Below are 21,691 nucleotides of genomic sequence, written 5' to 3'. Positions count from 1 at the left end.
GTGGGGGGGGGGTTGGGAGGGAAAACAACTGCAAGAAAACAAGAGGTGACACATCTCATAGGTCATTACCTGACTTATGTAACTGTAACACTCTGTGCATCACTTTTACAATAAAAGGAAATTTTCAAAAAATGTAGGAAGATTTTTTTAAGACACTTAGGGTTGTACAGAGTTAAGAAATGGCAAGTCAATGCAACAATAAAGTCCTACTACATGTCCAACATCCAGACCAAATGCTAGAACACTTGTTTCTGATGGGAAGGCAAAATGGTGCAGTTCCTTAGAAAACTAAACACAATCCAGCGTTCATGATCTTTAGTACTCCCAAAGGAACTGACTTTTTTTGTCTTCACAAACACCTGCACAAAGGTATTTGGAGCTATTTTATCCACAATTTTATCCACCAGGATGTCCTTTGTTAGATAAATGGACAAATGGTAGCATATCTAAACAATGAAATATTATATAGTGCTAAAAAGTGAATAAGCTGCCAGCCCATGACATGGAAGAATTTTCCATTTCTACTGCAAAGGGAAAGAAACAAGTCTACAAAGCCTCCGTGATGAGTGGTTCTGACTATATGACATGCTAGAAAAGTCAAAACTAAAGAGACAGTAAAATGGCCAATCCCAGAGGGAAGGATGAATAAGAAGAGCAGATTAGAACAGTGGAGTGACTGTGTAATACTATGCACACTATTCAGCGTCTTTTTTTCTTAAGTCAACAACCATAGAGCACACAGCACTACAGCTGAACCCCAGTGTTCAGTGGGGATCATGGTTGCTTTGTTGGCGTGAGCTCATTGACCTTACTGCTCTATCTGGGTGGGCGTGGACAGGGAGAAGGCTGGGTGAGGAAGATATATGGCAACTCCATTCTAGCCACTCGATTTTTCTGTGAATCTTCAACTTTCCTAAAAAGTAACTACTACTAAAGTATGAAAATCAACTTGAAAAACAGTTAACGGATGATCAGAGGCTGAGGCACTCAATGAGGCTGGAAGGGCATTCACACAGGGCAGGGAGTAAATCCAACGGGTAAATAAGTGACAAAGCCTAAACTAGAAACCAAATGTCACTTACTTTTGGCCCAGTGCTCAGTAGCTCTACCAAGATTTTCCTCAAGGCTTGTGAGAAACTAGAAATGATTGCCAGAGAGGTCTGAGAAACGCACTCCTTTCTTCTGGAATGATTCAAGAACAATCCTGCTTTTCAAACCAGGGCCCAAGCTGGTATAAGGCAAGGACTGGAAGTGGACAGGCATGTTCCAAACCTGTTTAATTAAGGGCTTTCTCCAAAATATTAATAAGAATTATTTTGGAGTGGTTAAATGATGGTTCCTTGGGAGATTCTGTTTCTTGGTGGCTTTTCTATTCTATCCACATTTGCTGCCTTGAGCATGTATTACTTTCATAATATGGTAGAGAAAAATACTGTTAAAAATTTTGAAAAAGTGCCTTTCATTCCTATTATTCACAAATTTTTGTCAACACTTGGAAAGTTTCAGAAAGAATTAGAGTTGGTGGATAAGGACTCTGAAGAATAAGGCTCTTGGGCCAAGTGCCAATGGCTCACACCTGTAGTCCTAGCTATTTAGGAGACTGAGCTCTGAGGATACCATTCAAAGCCAGCCCAGGCAGGAAAGTCTGTGAGACTCTTATCTCCAATAAACCACCAGAAAACCATTAGTGGCGCTGTGGCTCAAGTGGTAGAGCACTAGCCTTGAGCTGAAGCGCTCGGGGACAGCACCCAAGCCCAGAGTTCAAGCCCCATGATGGACCAAGTAAAAGGCAAGAGTGGAGCTGTGACTCAAGTGGTAAAGCACTGACTGCCTTGAGCACAAGCTAGGAAACAGTGCCCAGGCCCAGACTGGCAAGAAAAAAAAAAAAGAGGCACTCGCTGCTGACTTCTTTCATAATATTTCTATCTTTTTCAAAGCCGCTCACATTTCTTAACATTTTCATAGCTTGTGGTTTCAGCAGCAAACAGAACTAACAAATCTGTTGCCCACAATTTTATTTGAATAATGTTCTTAAGTGGAAATGCTTGCGGACCTGTCACCATATCAAAGTCCAGCAGGAGATCAGTTTCAAGACCTGACAGCAGGGGGTCCCCAGGGGACAGGCCAATGTGCTGGCAGCAAAGCATCTATGTGCATGGGAGCGGCGGAGGGTTTGGCTTCTATTTCTGTCTAACTCAATGATTCACATTTGCTACTCCAGCAGAAATGTGATGTTTCACCTGTCAAGATGAAAATATGTTGTACATTCTGCATTTCATTTTCATTTATCATTCTTGTTCACGCCACTTTTGTTTTGGTGCCTGTACTGAGGCTAGAATTCGAGGCCTGGGCACTGTCCCTTACCTTTTATTTTCCCCCCACAATGCTATCACTCTGCCACTTGAGCCACAGCTTTACTTCTGGCTTTGTGGTAGTTAACTGGAGCTAAGAGTCTCACAGACTTTCTGACTCTGGTTGACTCTGAACTGCGATCCTCAGATCACAACCTCCTGAATAGATAGGATTCTAGGCTGGGACCACTTTTAAAGAACAAACTTTCCATGCAAATTCTCTCCTGACACTCACGTTAACCTCCCCTCAGTGCTGACTCTGTTCCCAGTCAAATGATGGAACCTCATGTCTCCTTTCCTTCCGTTGCAGAGATCCTAGAAGTTGACAGTACTTTTTCCTTGGGGTCTGGATGGGATTAGACAAGGCACAGGTTGAGCCAGCAGCTTCAAGATCCCCGAAGAAGGGCAAAGCTGTAGTGAGCCATGGCTGGTTCCAGGCTAAAGCACTTCATCCAAGCTTGTTACCCACTAAGGAAGGGCACGCCAGTCACACAGAGACCCCTGAACCCAGAGCATGGGAAGCTGTTGCTGGGCCAGCTTGTCCTTCTCTACAAGAGTCTAACTCCAAGACAGATTCACTTTGGCTCTTCAATTATCTGCCTTACATTTTTTTTTTGGGTAAATATCACTCTAAAGAAAAAAAAAAATCAATGGCCTAGGACCAGTGTCAGAAAAATGAACCTGATTCATCAACGCAGTTCACCCACACAGTGTCTATGCACATAATAAAATGTAAAAAGAACACAGCGTGACACAGACCCTAGAAAGCCACATCCTCTAAGAGAGGATCTCGCATTGAGTGGACACACGAGGCTATGGTCTATGTAGCGTCCCTGACTGACTGTGGCTGTACAGGAGGAAATGGACTGTCCTCTACTCATTTCAACAACCTGTATACCTGTGTTCATGGGCCATAAGGCATGAGAGTTCACCCCAATGGGGCCACTTTCATGGCAGGTTGGTTGGTGATAATTTGCTGGGACTGTAGGAAATATATATATATATATATATATATATATATATATATATATATATATATATCAAGATTTCTCAGGATCTTTCGTACATACCAAGTCTACTTCTAGTAATGTGTGCAAAGTAGTCATTTAACTATGGACAAAAGATTTACTGAAAGTGCAGAATAAGTATCATATCAAGAAGCTTTCAAATGCTTAAAAAAATCTGTTGCATGGATCATGACCAATTATGTATCCATTTAAAATAACATTTTGAAAGAGGGTACATATGTGTAGTGTTAAATGAAATATGGACATAGAAGTAGTGATATCTGCTGCAAATGATACTTCAGTCAACAATAGTCCCCAGGGCCCCCATGAGGCTAGTGTAGCACTAGAAGTTCCTGTCACTTAGCCATACAGAACGATGTATCACTGGTTGTGGGGATGCTGGTCTGAGAAGACTGACTGCTGCAGCAAAGCATTGCATAGACCATGATGTATACTGTCTATCACTTGAGAAAGATGGTAAGTGATTGTGGGTACTGGTTTGCGTGTTTGCAATCCTGTATTTTCATCATCGTTTTAGGATATAATACTTACAAAACAATCCTCCGTGTTAGGTGACCTCAGCCTGCTACATCTCGTGTTCCCTGTGCCCCGACAGCATCAAGAAGCCGCCATGAGTGAGTGACCTGGACCTTTTCAGTCTAAGTACATCCCATACTGTCCACCCAGCAATGGAGTCACCCATAAAAGCAAGTCTCAGAATGTAGCCCCATTGTTTGGTGTCACTAGACTCTTTATGAATATAGTTAACTATGCTGTACACGGATAGGAAAATAATACCTAACACAAGCTGTACATCTAAGTTGACATTGTCCTGAGAGCTACCTTGTATTAACAATAACCCCATGACTTAGGCCATTATTATAACGTCTACATCAAGGACAAGAGGACAAGAGCACAAGGGGTGGAAGCAACTTAACCAGAGTACAACGAAGAAGTAACAGGAAGGCCAGGGGCTGGTGGCACACACCTGTATTCCTTGCTACTCAGGAGGCTGAGAACTGAAGATCGTGATTCAAAGCCAGCCTGGGCAGAAAAGTCTGTGAGACTCTTCTATCTCCGATTAATCACCAGAAAAACGGAAATGGAGTGGTGACTCCATGTGGTAGATCCTGGAGCAAAACAGCTCAGGGACAACACCCAGGCCATGAATTCAAGCACATGAATGACTTAAAAAAAATCAACATGAATTTTGGAGATAACGAACTATCTTCGATCCCCAGTATTTCACCTCTGGCTCCTGAAACCCATGTTCTTCTCACATAAATCAGATGATCAGACAAGCCAGATAGTCCTAAAGTCTTCACTCTTTCTAGTAGTTCAAAGACTCAAGGCAAACTTCTTCCAGCTGGGAGGTTATAACATCAAAACAAGCCATCTACTTTGAAGGTACAGTGACAGCAAAGGCCCAGGGCAGACAATCTTATTCCAACATGGAGAAAGAAGAAAATAGGAAGCGTTGGTGCAAATCAAGACAGAAACCCCATCAGGGCAGACAGTAAATCACAAGGCTCCATATTTGTTATCCTATGCCCCACCTAGTCATAGGTAGGTCCCAACCCTTCAGGCAGCCTGCGCTTATGACCCTGAGTCACAGGCTGACTTTGCATTCTGCCCTCCCCAGTGGAGGTGGCACATGTCTGTTAGCTCTGTCTTCCTGGGGCTCTTGTTCAGTCTCTACAAGACTCCTTGAGGCATTAACCCATCAGATTCATGACAGAGGCTAGACTCTGTAGCAAACTCCTGCCTGGATTCTCAGGCTTCCCTCTGAAATCTGAGCAGAAGTTAGAACCCTTGCTTGCATTCTGTGTGCTTATAGAACTACCAAAATATAGCTGCCACAGAGGACTGCCCTGCTATAAACGCTGCCCGGGTCTGTTGGGACCGCAGCTGCAGTGGCCACAAAGCACTTCATCAGTGAAAAGTAGGGAGTAGAATCTCAAATAGGCCTTAGGTAGCAAATCACATTAAAGTGTTCCACACATGGTCTCTGAAACAAATGTACCGCTGTGAGCCACCGGACTATCACCATGCAATCGCGTGAGAGGCAGCGTCACTTCACTTGCATTCCAGTCCTGCAGAATTAGCTCAATAGACTTGTGGTCAAAAGGGGTTGTGATGTAAAAAAGATGTGTGGGGGCACAGGTGTTTGTGGGGGACATAGCATGTTTCTAATTCTGAGACTGAGACTGTTGGAGGGGCTTACAGAGTGGGGGAGAAAAAGGGAACGCTAGAGAGGGGAACAGGACCAAAGACCAGCTCATACTACGTTTTCTGGAAACTAATGGAGGCCATGAAGTTTGTTTAGGGACACATGAGAAGCCGAGTACCCTGAAAGGCTCTGAAAGTCGAATCAACTGCTAGCAGCATCCAATCCTTCAGAGAGAAGACAATGAACCACTTAATAACTATGAAGTGCTAGTTAGTACCAAATAATGACAATAAGCAGACTCCCTGGAGAGGAATCTTGGCATGACAAAAGAACTCAAGAGACAATATAATCAAACCTTTTCCAGTGTGACAACAGGGGCAAATTTGACAATGTGCCCGTTCTTGGTTCCTAAGGCCTGTTCCTGTCAGGAGCCTTCAAAGCGGAGACTTAATGATGCTCAGGGTTATAGTCAATATGTTTTCAAATGTGCGTCCATCTATATATAGGCATTCTCTGAATCACTGTCTTATTTCCAAACTTAAAAACATAAACACTCTTGTTGTCTCATAATACAGAGGGAGGACAAATAATCCAACTCCACAGAGAGGAAGTACTCCTGGTGATGAGAGCTTGTGATAATTCATCCTGGCAATAAATGTTTCTTTGACCACAGTGTGCCCTGTGATGAAGACAGGAAAAGCAAACTGGACTTCATCGACCTGGATTCCATCAGCCATGTTCTTTTCATCAGGGCACCGTGAAGACAACACAGCTGCCTTCATGAAGCAGAGTAGATGACAATGGCTACCCTCCACTTAAAAATTCACATCTAATACAAGCACGCCTGTTCATCATCCCGAGGCACTCCAGGCACACTGTCTACAAACAATCCTTTCTAGAACCCTTTTTCCTAAGTTTCACCTACGGTTTGTAAGTATTTGTGGGTTTGGGCCCTCATTCTTCTGTATTATTTCATCAACTGAAAGACAAATGCTGCCTGAAGATAAGCTTTGGATGAGCAGGCAATCAAGTCTACTACATTTCAGTGGTCCTACATTGAGTGGTCCTGCTAATGAGGATTCAGGGACCCCGTAGGTACAGAGACTACTGGGTAGCTGGACTTGGTATGGGGGGTCAGGAGAAGAAGGAAGACCTACAGTGGACAGAGATTCTGGAAGAGCTGGAGTCAGGAGTCCAACTGGAACCTACTTGACAATGTTATCAGAGACTGAAGTATGAGGGCTGCATTCTGGATACATAGACTTGTGAGTGTGTGTGTGTGTGTGTGTGTGTGTGTGTGTGTGTGTGTGTAAAACATGCTTGTAATTCTGAGATAGTTGGGGGAGATTACAGACCAGAGAGGAAAAGGAATGTGTGAGGCAGAAGAGGAATGAAGATTAAAAACAAACAAGCAAAGGTCACTCACTGAATGCTCTTGAATACTTAGGGATAGTGGAGATGGGGAAATGTGAGAATAAATGATGGGGAGAAATGGATTAAAGCACTGGATAGGCATAGATGTGTAATATACTCGGATGACACACACTAAAAAATATTTTTAAATGAACGGTACCAAGAAATGTAAAGCAGATCCTCTCTGGAGGGAGGGAGTCAGTGGGGAGGGGGAGGGGAGCGGGGGCTGTGGGGTTGTGTACGCGTGTGACTGTGTGAAAGGGATGCTCTGGAGGCTGGTTTGGGAAGTGTGGGTGACCAAGTGGTATGTTATGATCAAGGTGCATTGTCTGTAAATCTGAGTGTCCAAAGCAGACTGCCCTTGTACAACACATTGATACTAATAAAATTAATTATAAGGGAGTTCCAAAAGGGATAGCAACACTCATTAAATTTCAAGGCCAAAGGAAACTTTCATTAGAGATTTCAGGTTTTATACACATGAAGTGTTGATACAGGCATTTTCAGAGTGTTAAGAAACGGTCCCTGACAAGGAGGAGGAGGGGATTCTGAAGGAGGTGAAACCAATGGGCAATGGCTGTCAGGGCCCCGCAAGGAATGGCGGGCAGAGCTTCTGCAGGGGCTTGCCACTCCACCCAGGCCTTTCAACACGAAATCACTTACTACCCGTTACGTTACACATCATTCACTCGCACAACTAACCAAGTCTCGGGGTAACAGTTACAGTCTCAATTATTATCCTGGGGCTCCTGCATTTCTTTTATGAGCCTAGCTGTGGGGCTTTAAACTCACACAGTTGTGCAGAGCGAATGCCTGACTCCGCTCAACTCTGGTCAGGTTCTCAGCACTGCCATTCGCAGAGACCAACGCGCTCCATGACCTTCATTAGACACGTGCTACGTCACTTCCTCTTTCTCTGTAATGACCCTAGAGCCTGGCGCTCTGTTTTTCCACCCAATAGTCTGATATTATCTAGTGAGACAGTCCATGGAAAAAGACGATCTATTTCAGAATGGTTGCAACCGCCTGGAAGAAATGAGAACTTTCCAGGCCCTCCTGATCACGTTCAGTATCTATTAATGACAGATTGGGAGGTGATATATTTTGACAGTCCACAGCCCAAAAACTATGAGAAAAACAAAAAAAAAGACTGAAGAGGATTTCTTAAGGGAAATTAAGTCGTGCAAGTCCAAAGAAGTAGAGAACAAATTGAGCTCTAAAAAACAACGTTTTAAAAAAACCCCACAGAACTATGACTTTCATTTTGGTATGGTTGGCATAAAGACTGCAGCAGGAATGCAATAAACATGAGTAACTGAAAAATGAGTTTGAATTCTGAGTAAAGGAAGTCTACCAGCTAGTCAATGCTAGATCGTGCCGTAGAGGGGCTAGGCACTGGAACATTCCAGAGAAAGAGGATTCATGACGGACACATGAGAATATCCATGGCTTCCCAAATAAGGTGTCAGTTAAGCCAGGCTTAGGAGGCTTCTCAGTCACAGGGGCAGCAGGAGGACAAAAACAGGCACAGAGCCTCCTTCTCAGCCTCCCTTCGGTGGCTGTAACTCCCTCCCACTGCGACTACTCCACCGGCTTCTGCTCTGAGTTCCTCTGCTCTCTTCCTTTCTGCCCTCCTCCTGAATTCTGCCTAGCTAGTTCTCAGAATGTCTTGAAGCTGGCACGCATTTTGCGAAGGCATCTTTGGATTCACCAGGAATGCTTCTGTCCTTTCGAGTGGAAAAACAATGTGTGTCCTTATAGACAATTCTGGGCTTTTGAAAGCAAAGCAATAAATTTATTCTAAATGAGGCAGAAACCTTGACAAATTGCTTCTTCCAAACAGCTGGGAAGAGGGATTCTGTGGAAATGCTGTGCTTTGGGAAACCCTCAAGATACCCAGAAAGGAATTCCTAGTGGGCCCTTGTACAACTTTTATATTGTAGTTAAGTAACTAATTAATTCATTAATTAATTAATTTGATTATATTCAGGTCATTGTACAAAGAAGCTTCCACTTAACGAAGGCAGTTTATGAATATAATGAACTTTGATCACTGGCACCCCTTTCAATATTCTCACCCACCCCTCCCCCTCCCCGTACCCACCCCTTCCCTCACTCTTCTGAAGGTTGTAGGATTTACATTGGACTCTTGACTGCGTTCTCTCCCTCCTCTCCTCTTCATTTGTCCACCCTTTCCCCCTTGACCCCACCACAACCCTTTCCAGTACCCACTTCCCGAACTTTATCTTGTTGAACTTTTCAATTCTTCCTGTGCCTCTGCCCCAGGGAGAACTCAGCCTCCTCAGACAGGGACCGACCGGGACTTGCCACAAAGCCTGACGCTCCTCCCTGCCCTGAGGTTTTCCAGAGTTGGGCCAGGATAGAATGTCTTCTTCTACCTCAGGTTTCCAGAAGCATATTAGGTACGGATTCTGCCAGAGACTCCTGGAGTCAGTGTCATTTTGTAATCTGTCTCCTGATAGGCCCAAAGTTGCCTTAGCTCCATGCAATGGATCAATCAGGTTTTGAGAGGGAAGCCATCTGTGCATCAAGGATACCTTCCCTCTGCAGACTCCCTCTCCTCTCTGACAAGGGCTCCAGACACTGCAGGCAGGGCTGTTTCAGTGTTGTCCTCTCTGATCCCTTTTCCAGGAACACTGTGAGACACTCAGAGCTGTGTTCAGCATTGGAACAGCCTCTCCAGCACATAGCTCATTTTGCGGCCAGGAGATGGGCTTTGTTATTGTGGGTTTAGGAGTCTGCTTCTGTTTTGTCACCACTCTCCCAAGCCAGCAGCCCTGTCCTTGATGGAAAAGCCTGGCTGCTGCCCTCTTATCTCAAGATAACTCTGTCAGCACACAATGCCTCCTATGTCCAAAGCAGTGTCCCAACCCTTCAAGAGTAAGCAGATGCACAGAAGACCCTGCGAGAGAAAAACCACAGGATTGCGTATGAAAGCTGCAAATCCTGCAGTGGGAAATTCATTATCAGGGGGTGGGGGGGTCCATAAATCTAAGGTTTTGATGGTAAGATGATCTAATGTTTGACCTAATGGTTTCATGGTAAAATCTTGATCTTCCTCTGTATAATTTTTTTAACTGAACTATCACAAGAACAGAAACAAAAAAAAAAATGCAAGGAAAGTTTATGTGGAGTGGAAAGACATAATTTTCATTTCTAAGATCAGAGTAGATTATATAACTGAGTAATTTCACTTTTATGTCTGAGGTCTTCTTTCCTGGTTAAAGTAGGTGGGGAGGAGGGGGGAAGTCCCAACAATTGTTAGGCCTGTTGTCCCTGAAGTTAACAGATTACCCACATGAACGCCATCCACACGTGCCAGCCCTCCACCGAAGAAGGAGCAGGTTCAGGACCTGGCACTGTGCAGCCGAGTGGCATGGCTCCCAGAACTCTCATCCAATAAAGAGCCATTGTGGGATCTGGACCCTCCAACGTACAGGACAAATGACTCAAATGAAAAGCACAATGCATGTGAGTGCAACCAGAAACTTGAATGGAGTGGTAATCACTTCCTTAGTGTGGATCACATTATTTTCCATGGAACTTCCCTCTGTAATTCAGGCCTGGCCTAGTGCAATAGTACCAATTTCCATTTCTCGGTTGATAAGTGAGAATGATTGCTGTGATAACCATTAAGCACTATGGGCTACTCACACTGGTGGAGAAGAGAAAGTGGAAAATTGTTAGGGGAGATGGAAGGGACTGGCACTCACCGAAAAGAGACAAACATGAGGCAAGAGGAGGAAGCATTCATTCTCTAGGTACGTGATCATGCAAATGACAGGGCTGCAGCTGAAGAGCTGGAGACTGTATCTAATGCTGTAAGGAACTAAAGCAGGCCTAAGGATTCCAAACAGTGGTGATTTCTATATGACCATGAAACAGGAGCATGACGTGCAGCTGACGCCTCTCAGGAACTCTAGGCCCTCTGGGGCTGCAGATCTAATTCCTATGTGGTCCTCAGAGGAGCTGGGAGGAGTAAGGTGTTAGTTCAGACTAAGCCACCATTTCCATCAAGGCAACCCCCCTGTGTTTAATATCCAGTCTCCCTGCAGAAGAAAAACAGACTAGCAAAACAAAATAGACACTGCTGCTAGCTGAGCTCCCTCAAATGAGCACACAGGAGGTTCTCTGGGATGGGAGGCATAGGCCAACCGAACAATGAGTTCCACTGCACTAATGCACCATGTTCCACTCGTCCTCAGCATGGGATGGGGGCTAGTATTGTTCTGTTGTTTAAATGTTCAAACAAACTATAGTTTAGATAATCAATTTCAACCAGAGACATGGTCTGTCCCAAGCTACCTTCTTTCATTACTATCTGGAATTTGGAATTGCTCATAAGTTTTTCCTAGTGATCCTGAAGATTGAACCCAGGGCCTCATGAATGTAAGGCACTAACCTATATACCTAACCCCCAGGTCACAGTTTCAAGCAAGAGTCACTTGATCTACTTACTTTCTCATATGAGATAAGGTATATGTCTACATACATATACCTTTTATAAATGAAAGAGGTTCCCACCTCTGTGAATGGAGGCAAATATTTCAACAAAAATAAAGCATTTGATTTAATATCCAAATGTCATTTGTGTGTGTGTGTGTGTGTGTGTGTGTGTGTGTGTGTGAGTGTGTATGTGTGTGTGTGAGTACTGGGGCTTGAAATCAGGGTCTGAGTGCTATCCCTTTGCTTTTTTGTTCAAACAACAACAAAAACTTGAGCCACAGCAACACATTCAGCTTTATAATGGTTAATTGGAGATACGAAGCTCACAGACTCTTCTGTCCTGGCTGGCTTTGACCATGATCCTCAGATCTCAAGACTCCAGAGTAACTAGGATTATAAGTATAAGCCACCAGTGCCCGTCACCTAAATATCAATTTTTTACCCATCATATTTGACCAACATGACCCTGTCTCTCTTTAGTAATCTACAATGATGATAAGTTATAGTCAGTGCATGTCATTTCTTTCAGTATTTGACATTATTTTTTGCCTGTGTGGTGGGTAGATTGTATCTGCATGAAAAAAATAAACACATGTAAATATTCTTTTCCAGCAACCCAGCATTAAGCTATTGTGTCAACTCACCAGAATTAAGCAAAATGATAGATTTGAGGCACACAAACTCCTCTCCCTGCAGATTCATCATACGGAACCGAGTCGACGTGGCCAGCAACATGTCAAAGATCTCCACCATGCCCTCTACACATTTACCCTGATTCCTACGAAAACAAATTGTACAAGACATTAAAGCACAGAAAAGGCTTCCAGAAGATATAAGGTTCACATTCATAAAAATCTACCAGCTCCTAATCTGTTAACAAAAATCTGCAACTCCTCCTCTTGACAGATGATGAACCTTCACTCAAACTGGAGAAGGTCTCCCATCAATAAAACATCCATAAAACCCACATAGGTCTTCTATAACTGAAGCACCCCATTTCATCCCTTTAAAAGAAAGATGGTCTTATGTAACTGCCAAACCTCCTGTGTTAAACATGGAATTTTTCAATAGTAAAAAATGATTATGAGTCAGATAACAATTTTCTCTAATACGTTTTTATAGATTTGCTGCTGCATTTTAGACATTGTAGTCATTAGGAGAAGAAAAAAGCATTTCTTCTCTCAAGCTGTACATAGGTTTTAACGGAGTCCCCACAGGTGTGCTTTGCCAAACATTTGAAGTACGGGGAAAAACTACAGGAAGTGTGGACTTGTATTGGACTGAGATCACTGTTGTTACTAAAGAGGGTAGTGGGTATGGGTTTGCCTACAGGTAACGTTCAAGCTGACACTTGAGTCTTCACATCTACTCAGGACCATGTTGATACTGAAGCACTTACCACGCTAAGAGTAGAGAGTGTGGCAAGACACAGAGATGGCATTTAAGTATTAGCTACAGAGAAAGACAAGTCCAAGAAGGGAGAAGTTGGCCATTTGCCCTGAAACATCCGGAAGACAACAAGCCATGTGCACTGCACTTTGACCGTGGAAATCTGGATCCACAGAAGCAGAGAGGTAACGTTCAAAGCTACATCACTCAATGGGTGAATGCGCCCTGGTCAGACCAAAGGTCTGTTAGCTTTAATCAATGCTAGTATATGGAAAGGAGCTTTGTTTGTCACGTAAATTTTTTTAAGTAGGAGAGAAAATCTTCCTACTGAAAAAAACAAACAGGGATAGATGGAAATGTTTGGAGCATGGAGCTTTAAAAATAACAGCTCATAGCCAAAATAGAGAAATGTTCCTTTCCCAGTGGAGAGTCTCTGTTTACTTAACAGACTGCACACCAGCAGGGGGCGACGGCTCAGTGTGGGAGGGAGCCTGCTCACCTGCTGGGAGCAAAAGTTCAGTTCAGAAACTGAGAAAGTTGGGGCTTTGCAAGCCTCCCTCCTCCTTCTTCTTCTTCCTCTGGTCCCTTTCCCCAGTTTCCCACATTTTCCCATGAGGAGCTCCTTCTTCATGCTTCCAGAGAGTTTTGCTCTCCGCTCCTTCTGACTGGCTAGCCGACCTCCAATTCCTACTAGGAATTGCTGTCTATCAATGCATGATGCTTGTCCTGTACTACCCACTAGAAGATATAGACTGTCCTCAGAGACAGTGCATACTGAGTTCTTACTCTGTGTGTGTGTGGGGGGGGGGGGGTGCGGGGGTGAGTGTGTGTTTCCTTTAGAGAATAAGGAGAAGACATAAAACCACCACGGATCATAGACACAGCATGGGAGGGCTCTGAAGCTGGCCTTAGTAGCTGGAACATGTGTGCTTCCCACGTCTGGTCTCTCACCATCGATATTCCCTAGGATATGAGTTACAATAAAGATTCTGCTTTCTAGACTACACTACAAGAGGCTAAAAGTTCACACCATCTCTGCAAGAATGAACTCACTGCCTTTTCCAATGGGAACAACTTAGTTAATGTAAACACTTTAAGTTGATCCCATTATTTGTATAATAAATAAAAAATGATATGCTTGGATGAGCCCAGTGGTATTTTCAGTAAGTCATGACAGGATGGCTGAATGCCAATGACTGGCAGTCGTTCCTCAATATCATTACAACTTGACAAAGGGTACACGGTGAGCTAGGTAGCAGGGGGATGTGTCAACTTACAATTTCTGTGGACTTTGAGGCACTTGTCATCAGCTCAATGCAAAAGAATCCCTCATGTCTGGCTGAGGTCAAGGCCATTACATAATGCGGGCAAGGCTCCCTATCCAAAGTCTCGCCCCAGTGTTCTATCCTAACTCCAAGAAGGCAGTCAAAGTAAAGAATTTCACTCCCTTTTTTTTTTTTTAAGGAAGTGGGTACAACCACAGCGTGAAAAATCAGGTGAACACTAAGAATCGAGAGGAGACATTACTGTATGACAAGATTAGTCTCAAGCCCTGAGATGCTCCTGAGGCTGAGAAGCACGTAGGATGTAGAAAGCAAGATGTATTTTTACAGGAAGCACAGCATCACTCATAGATCAGAAGAAGTAGTTTACCAGGCAGAGCAGCCTATGACTCCTACTGTGAGACGTGACAGCCTGCAGTGACGAACTCCTTCACCAATTATCACCGTCTGCTTCTCAGAGCACCTCAAAATCCCCTTGTGGGGAGCCTCATTCTGCCACTAACCTTCTTCAAACACAGGCCACTGGTACATAAGTGCAACAGGACTTGAAAGAACATTTGTTCATGGCAGGTCCTGGTAGTTTCTCCTCTAAAAATGGAAGTCCAAAGGTAACTACTTCCTCCTTATGGAAAAGAAAGAGCTCTAATGATCAGCCAGGGCTGTGTGTCATCAAAACTCCATCTTCCAAAATAGAAAGTTTCCCATTAGCCTCCCTTTGTATAAAAAGGAAATTGATCAATGAAAAGTGAGAAGATGTTTAATTTAGTTGTCCTTGAAAAAAAAATGGAACAATATGGTAAGAAAACAGTTATGAATCAAGACACTGTTTCAAAATTGACAGTGGCAAGTTGTATTTAAAGAGCTTCAATATTTTTTATGGCATAAAAATCTCTCAATACATGCTCTGAAAAATTGTGATAGCATAAATATTTACATGATCAAGGGGCCTGAGTTGCATATAAACTTGTGAAATATAGAAGAAACGTGCTAAAAATGGGAAATTGGAAGCAATGTGTCTTGCAAGATGCAAATTTTTAAATGAAAGTGGTTGAGACTTGGGAGTCCAGATGCCTGGGTTCAAATCTTGGTGTTGGTATTTACTACCTGTACCTGAAAGAACAGCTGGGTAGACTAGCCCAGATCAGGCTGTAAATTGAATAAGATATAATTAAACCAATGTGATCAAGAAAAAAAATAGAACAGGAAGTGGCTTAATACCCTATGAAATGTTTACTTCCTTAATGAAAGGTTGCAAGGAAGCAGTCTACAGCAACCTAGAAAGCCTTGGGATATCATTGCAAAATATCTGGTCTGAAATAAGTTGATAAGCAGACCACACACCTGAAGGAGTGTTCAGGAAGTCATACATGGTGTGGCATGGGCAGAGTGGCTACCATTAGTAAGGAATTACAAGAAAGGGGCAAATACATGCATGAACTGAGTTATTCTCAAGCAGGAATCAGAGAGAGTGTCAAAGATCAATAGTTTCAATGTTTAAAACCTATTTCTAGCCAAGAAATATTAAGATGAAAATGCAAAGGGTCTTCAGTGTGAAAGTCCCCATGAGATTTCTCAGTTCACAACTGCTCTTCACACCCAGAGTCCCACATCTGTGGTCTCAGCATCCAGATTGTGCCCTCTGTGGTTTGGACTATGTTAGATGCACCTCTATTGAGCATGTACTGCCTGTGGATTTTCTTTTCCTCGCTGTTATTCCCTAGACAATATAGTATAACATCTACTTTATGCTGCTTATATCATACTAGGAATGTTAATATGGAGATGATTTTTAGCACATAGAAGACGTTATCACACACCACACCTAGGCCTCTGTACATTTTGATATGCTCAGGAATCTCAGAAACAACCCTTTGAAGATGGTTGTAACTTTAGGTCCTAAGGCAAAGAGTAACAACAGATGGTATTCTGGCCTCATCCAAACTTATTGCTTCAAATAGCCTCCAGGGAGTCATTAACAAATCATGAGGCAAAGGCCAAAAGGATGTGGGAGAAAGGGAATCCTTATACACTGCTGGTAGGAATATGATGATTATGGAAAATGGTATACAGAAACTTCAAAAACTGAAAATAGAATTGACGTGTGATTAATCAAACCCATCACTGGGCATAAAATGGAAACGAAATGCATTACTAAGTTGAAGAGATATTTTCACTCCCTTGTTTCTTGAAGCAGTATTCACAATAACTGATATATAGAATCAACCTAAGTATCCATCAGTAGATGAATGGTTAACAAAAAGATGGTGGATGTTATTTTAAGTGAAATAAGCCAGGCACAGAGAGATAAAGGCCATATGATCTCACCTGTATGTGGTATCTAAATAAGTTTAACTCTTAGAGGCTCAGAGTAGACTGGCAGCCCGCAGAGGCTACAGAACATTGGCCAAGATACTGTTGGACAGGAAGAGTGAATATAAGTGATGTATTACACAACATGGTAAATATAACTCATAGCAAGCAGAGTAAACATGAAAATTGCCTAGAGAGATTTATGTGCACTCACCATAAATCAAGGATAAGTAGGTGACAAAAAATGGTTGTGTTAATTAGCTTCATTTAGCCATTCCATAATGCATGCCTTTTTAAAAGCAACATGTGGTACACCATAGTTATATACAATTTTATTTGTCAAAAAATAATAAAACAGACTGAAGAACATCATTCTAGAGAGTTACGTCTAGGAAAAGACGTAGCTCTGAGTCCCATTAGATTAGATTACATGTAGGACTAGCAAGAATCAAATAAAATGGAAGTCTGATGTTTTTGAGACAACTGCCAAAGAACTATAAAGCTGAAGTAAAAAAGAAGCAAAGCTTCTGGTTGTTGAATCTCTAACTTTTAGGCCTTGAATGTCCAATGGCAGGAAGCACAGTCCACCAAAAGGACCACCCACTTCCAGTGTGACCAAGGGGAACAATGCAGAGCAAGAGCTTCCAGTAGTGATGAAAAGAAAACACCTACCATCCAGGTGATAGAAAACTTCACGTTTTCCCCTGGGGGCGGAGGTGGAGGGGGGAGGGGAGAAAGAATTACATTCCACTCAAGAATTTTCTAGTACCTTAGAATAGACACTACTTCAAGACTACCCATCAGAAATACATCGCACCTATAGAAGAGTGCTATGAAATCTTCCCTTCTACTATTTTTCTGAATGCAAGTTTTGCCCTACTCCTTTGCTGAATAACGGGTATATTTGCATAAGGCTGGCAGATTGTAGAAGTTATGATTTATGCTTGATAGAAAGCCCTGCACATCACTGAGAAACCTTTGAACTGGGTGCTGTGGCTTTGGATCACCTCCTTTGGGACAGAGGACAGTGGGCAGGGTAGGGGAGATGAATGGATATTTGGTAACCAGTGGCAAAGACTGCTTTGTTCACCAAAGCACTTTTCCTTGTCCTAAGTTGCTTCCTAAACATTTCCCAGAATCCCTTGTAGGAAAGCGTGGCCATGTGACTCAGCTCTGGCCAATGGAAAGCAAGCAGAAAGTCTTGACATTAGTTCTGAGGTGTCCTTTCGAAAGGAATATGAATTGCTCAATTCTTTGTCCACCTACTACCTGAGTCTGGAAGACTCAAGGACTTGTAGAAGGGAGACCTAGAGTTTAGAGGGATTGTGGGTCCCTCCACGAGAAGGCTGTTTAGCAAAGAAGACATCGACATTAGACACAGGCTAGAATGAGCACCAGAATGCTATTGTACTGAGCAGCTGAAGTTTGATGGATGTCGTACTCTTTGCTATCTAAATGTATTCCTCACACACAGAAACACTTGAGATGCAAAGATGTACTTCTCTGTCTATACATGGTTACTGAATGACCAAGGCACCTAAGAAATGTGTTTGGACCCCGCTTCTGACTGGCTTGATAAGGAAAGGCATAAATGAGGATGTAGCATTTGATGTGAGTCTTAGTGGGGTTGAATCAGTGAGCAGGAAGGAAGTTCCAGGAAGACTAAGTCATAGTAATTAATTAAAAAGTCAAGAGATGGGAGGAGACCATGTGCGTAATTATAGGTGACTACATGCAGATGTGCTTAGCGATCTTTGAGACCGTGGACATTGGATGCCTTAACTTATCAGTACCGGGCTTTGAACGTTGTTTCAGCATTGGTTCCATGATTCAGTCTTGAAATGGAGTTATAGGTGCGTGTGTGAAAGTTTCATGTGAACATTTTAAGTAGAGGGAAGGTAAAATTATACCCACCACCGATATTCGGATTTTATCATCTGTAGAACAACTCATAATGTGGAAGGCATATTTCAGTTATCTTTGCAGCTACAATTACTACCACTTCTTTGAGTGGCAAATTATGTCAACTTTTTATGTATAATAAAAATAAGTAGACTTGGTAGTAAGAATAGCAACTACTACAAGTGCCAATACGACCAATAGAAGAGAGATGGGAGAAGAGTCTGGTAAGGAATCCAGTAGGTAGAGCTTGGTATTTATAAGGAAAGAAGCTTGCAAAAATGGAGTAAGCACATGGAGAGTGTTTAGTAAGAGATTTTCCAGATGATGCTGGAGGTGACACAAAAAGAAGGCCATTAAAGCCTGTTGGTGGGTGACATAATCAATAGCTGATCTAATTAGCTTCCTGTCAATGTGCCAAGCAGAGTGTGAGAGAGAAGTAGAGTCTGGAAGACACTGTAGCTATGAAGAGGGTAAGGGGCACAGGCCCCAGGACTGGGCAGAACAAAGTGGAGAAGTAAAGGAGGAAGGAGACAGAGGAGAGGAAGCAAGAGGGGGATGCATACTTTGAAAATCCCGTGTGAAGGGAGGCTGGGCTGAGTGTGGATGACTGTATCCTGCTCAGATGAAGGATCTGAAGTCTCCTCTGATATTGCATGCTGAGATGAATGGAAAGATATTTTGTTTAAAGCCAAAAACTAGCAGAAAGAAGACAACTTCCTTTAAAAAGTGCTGTTTGTCGAGTGCCAGTGGCTCACGTCTGGAATTCTAGTTATTCAGGAGGCTGAGAACTGAGGATCATGGTTTGAATCCAGCCCAGGCAGGAAAGGCCGTGAGATTCTCAGAAAAAGCTACAAAAAGATGCTGTGGCTGAAGTGGTAGAGAGCTTGCCATGAGTACAAAGAGGCTCAGGGACAGCACCCAGGACCAGCAAAAAAATTTTTAAAAATTGTTGGGTTTAAGATTTCATAGGACTATTATTAAAGCTGACAATCAGAAAACTGAAAATATAGGACCAAAACTCAGAAAAGAAAGGACAGGATTAATTGCATCTGTTTGGACCAGATTTTTACCACTGACAATAATAGGCATCTTTTCAAACCAGCACATGGAAAATGTACCTCGTATTTTTTTAATGGGTATCCAGTGTTTCACTGTATTTGTATTTGTTTAAGTGCCCCCCTTCTAAGAGGAATTTCTATTATTTCCTATTTTGTCTACAACAAGCAATGTACCATAAATTTTATAATTTCTATGCTCACAAAAGTGAAAAAATACAGGAAAAATATCCTGCTAGCCCAATCTCTGTTTCATATAGTTTACCTTAGGAAGTGCTGGACAACATTTCTGAACAAGTGTGAATATTCTAGAACTGCGTGCCCGAGAGCTGGACTGGCTCAACCTTTCCTCCCCAATTCCTCTATTCTGCCATTGGCCCTTCTCTATCTGCCACATTACAGATCGGCCCCAGGAAGGCTTCTGTGACAGACTGCCTCCTCTGCTCCTCTCCCCCTGGGGTTATATCCTTTCCTCTGAACTGTGTGCTTATCCTTCATATCAGCGCCCACAAACATCTTCTGTGAAAGACCACAGGGCAAAGATTTTCCGCGTTATGGGCAGGTCATCAGTCTTTGTGACATTTACTCAACTCTGATGTTTCAGTGCCAAAGCAGCCATAAACAATATGTTACCAATGTGTAGGTGGTGTACCAATAAAACTTTATTCACACAAAAAAGTAACAAGCTGAATGTGTCCTATACACTGCACTTCACTCCTCCCTGTCATGAAGTAAATGAACTTATTGAGCACTGGCGCTTTGTCCACCCTGGTTCATAAAAACAGCGAGGGGTAGGACAGGAAGGAGCTTCTCACTTGTTTGTTTGGGTGCCAAATAGTTTTAAAAACTAAAACAATACATTTTTAGAAACCAAGTTGGAATGAGTGGAATGACTATGGAAGTTTTGGCATTTTACCATTCAGTGGTAACAAAACAAAAACAAAAATAAAAACAAGTTCCTTTAAGGTGAGGGATATCCACATCTACCTTAGAGAATTAGGGATCTGGAGCCCAGAGAAACATTTGGATCTGGAGCCCAGAAAGCTCTGCCAGGGGAGAGAGGCCAAGTGTGCAGAAGGGGAAGAGAGATGGTGGCTCAGGAAAAGACAGTCTAAGAGGAAGGCGGGCAGACAACACACCGAAGAACTGAGCTGCAGTGCTGCATGCTGAGAGGAGCAAGGAAGAGAAGGCTGAGTGGGGAGGGCCAGATAGAGACACTGTCCTAGCTTTTTCCATAGACTTGGGGAGCCTGGAAGTGGAAACAAAGAAAATAGACACTAGATACAGCTCAAAGTACAATACTGACTCTCAAGGCACAGAGAAAAGTTGAAGGCAGAATGCCGTCTTGCAGGGATAATAGGGTTAAGGAAGGACCAAGAGGAAAATGAAACCAGAAAACTCTCTCTTTCTCTCTCTCTCTCTCTCTCTCTCTCCCTCTGTCTCTCTCTCTTTCTGTGTATGTATGTGTGTATATGCGTGTGTGTATGCGTGGGGTGGGGCTTGAACGCAAAGCCTGAGCTCTGTCCCTCAGAGATTTTTGCTCAAAGCTAGTGCTCTAACACTTGAGTCATTGCTATACTTGTAGCTTTTTTTTTTGGCAGTTAGTTAATGTAAGAGTCTCATGGACTTTTCTACCTGGGCTGGCTTTGAACCACGGTCCTCTAATCTCAGCGTCCTGAGTAGCTAGGATTATAGGCGTCAGATGTTGGAGCCTGACCAGAAAACCACTTCCATTGGAAGAATAGGAGTGTGTAAGTGTCAAAGATCAAGTAGGCTCAGTAGGAATAAGGAAGAGAGAAGGAGAGGCCTGGCCTAGGATAGGCCTAGAGTCTAGCCTCTTCTTTAAGACAGTGCAGGGACTCAAGGTAAGATGCACTAAATGGAAGAGAAAGCAAATAACTGAAATACAGACTCTTAAGAATATAGAGACCAAGGTCCCTATTATCCAAACAAACCCCCAAATTAAATGGCTGGTTCAGAATTGGCAGAGGCCTGACTGCTTGAATAAATGACCAGAGCTTGTTTATTTTTAAGAGCAAAGACCCTTTGCTCATCAACTTTGAGACCTTTGTTTGCCTCTGAAGACTATTCCACACAAAAGCATTGATCTAGAAGGCACAGGATGGGTTTGGTGCTCTCATTAAGAAAGCATGTCTCTCCCATGCCCAGCTTTCTCTGTGCCCTCATGTCAACCTAACGGCCTTGGGTCAAATTCTATGCTTATAACTTAGTACCCTTTGGTAAGGACTCTACAGACTATATGTCAGGGCGAATGAGCTAATGATATAACAAAAACTAGCAAGAATGTCATTTCTTTTAGAGAAAGTAGGGCTTAGGTAGAAAT

The 21,691-nt window shown here is 42.9% G+C and overlaps 1 protein-coding gene across 2 annotated transcripts in view; it reads right to left on the bottom strand.

Annotated features, from left to right (window-relative positions):
* The window catches only part of Esr1 (estrogen receptor 1), a 230,648-nt gene that overhangs the window by 23,608 nt on the left and 185,349 nt on the right, over positions 1-21,691 (bottom strand). For both annotated transcript variants that reach the window (XM_042670625.1, XM_042670703.1), the window contains exon 6: positions 12,053-12,186. In XM_042670625.1, the coding sequence (XP_042526559.1) occupies positions 12,053-12,186 (134 nt within the window). The remainder of the gene's footprint in view (positions 1-12,052; positions 12,187-21,691) is intronic.

The sequence above is a fragment of the Dipodomys spectabilis genome, unplaced genomic scaffold (assembly GCF_019054845.1).
Source record: "Dipodomys spectabilis isolate Male_0828 unplaced genomic scaffold, ASM1905484v1 ptg000001l, whole genome shotgun sequence".
NCBI classification, from domain to species: Eukaryota; Metazoa; Chordata; class Mammalia; order Rodentia; family Heteromyidae; genus Dipodomys; species Dipodomys spectabilis.
Note: the sequence above shows the minus strand (reverse complement) of the source record. Positions and strands in the feature narration are given on the sequence as shown.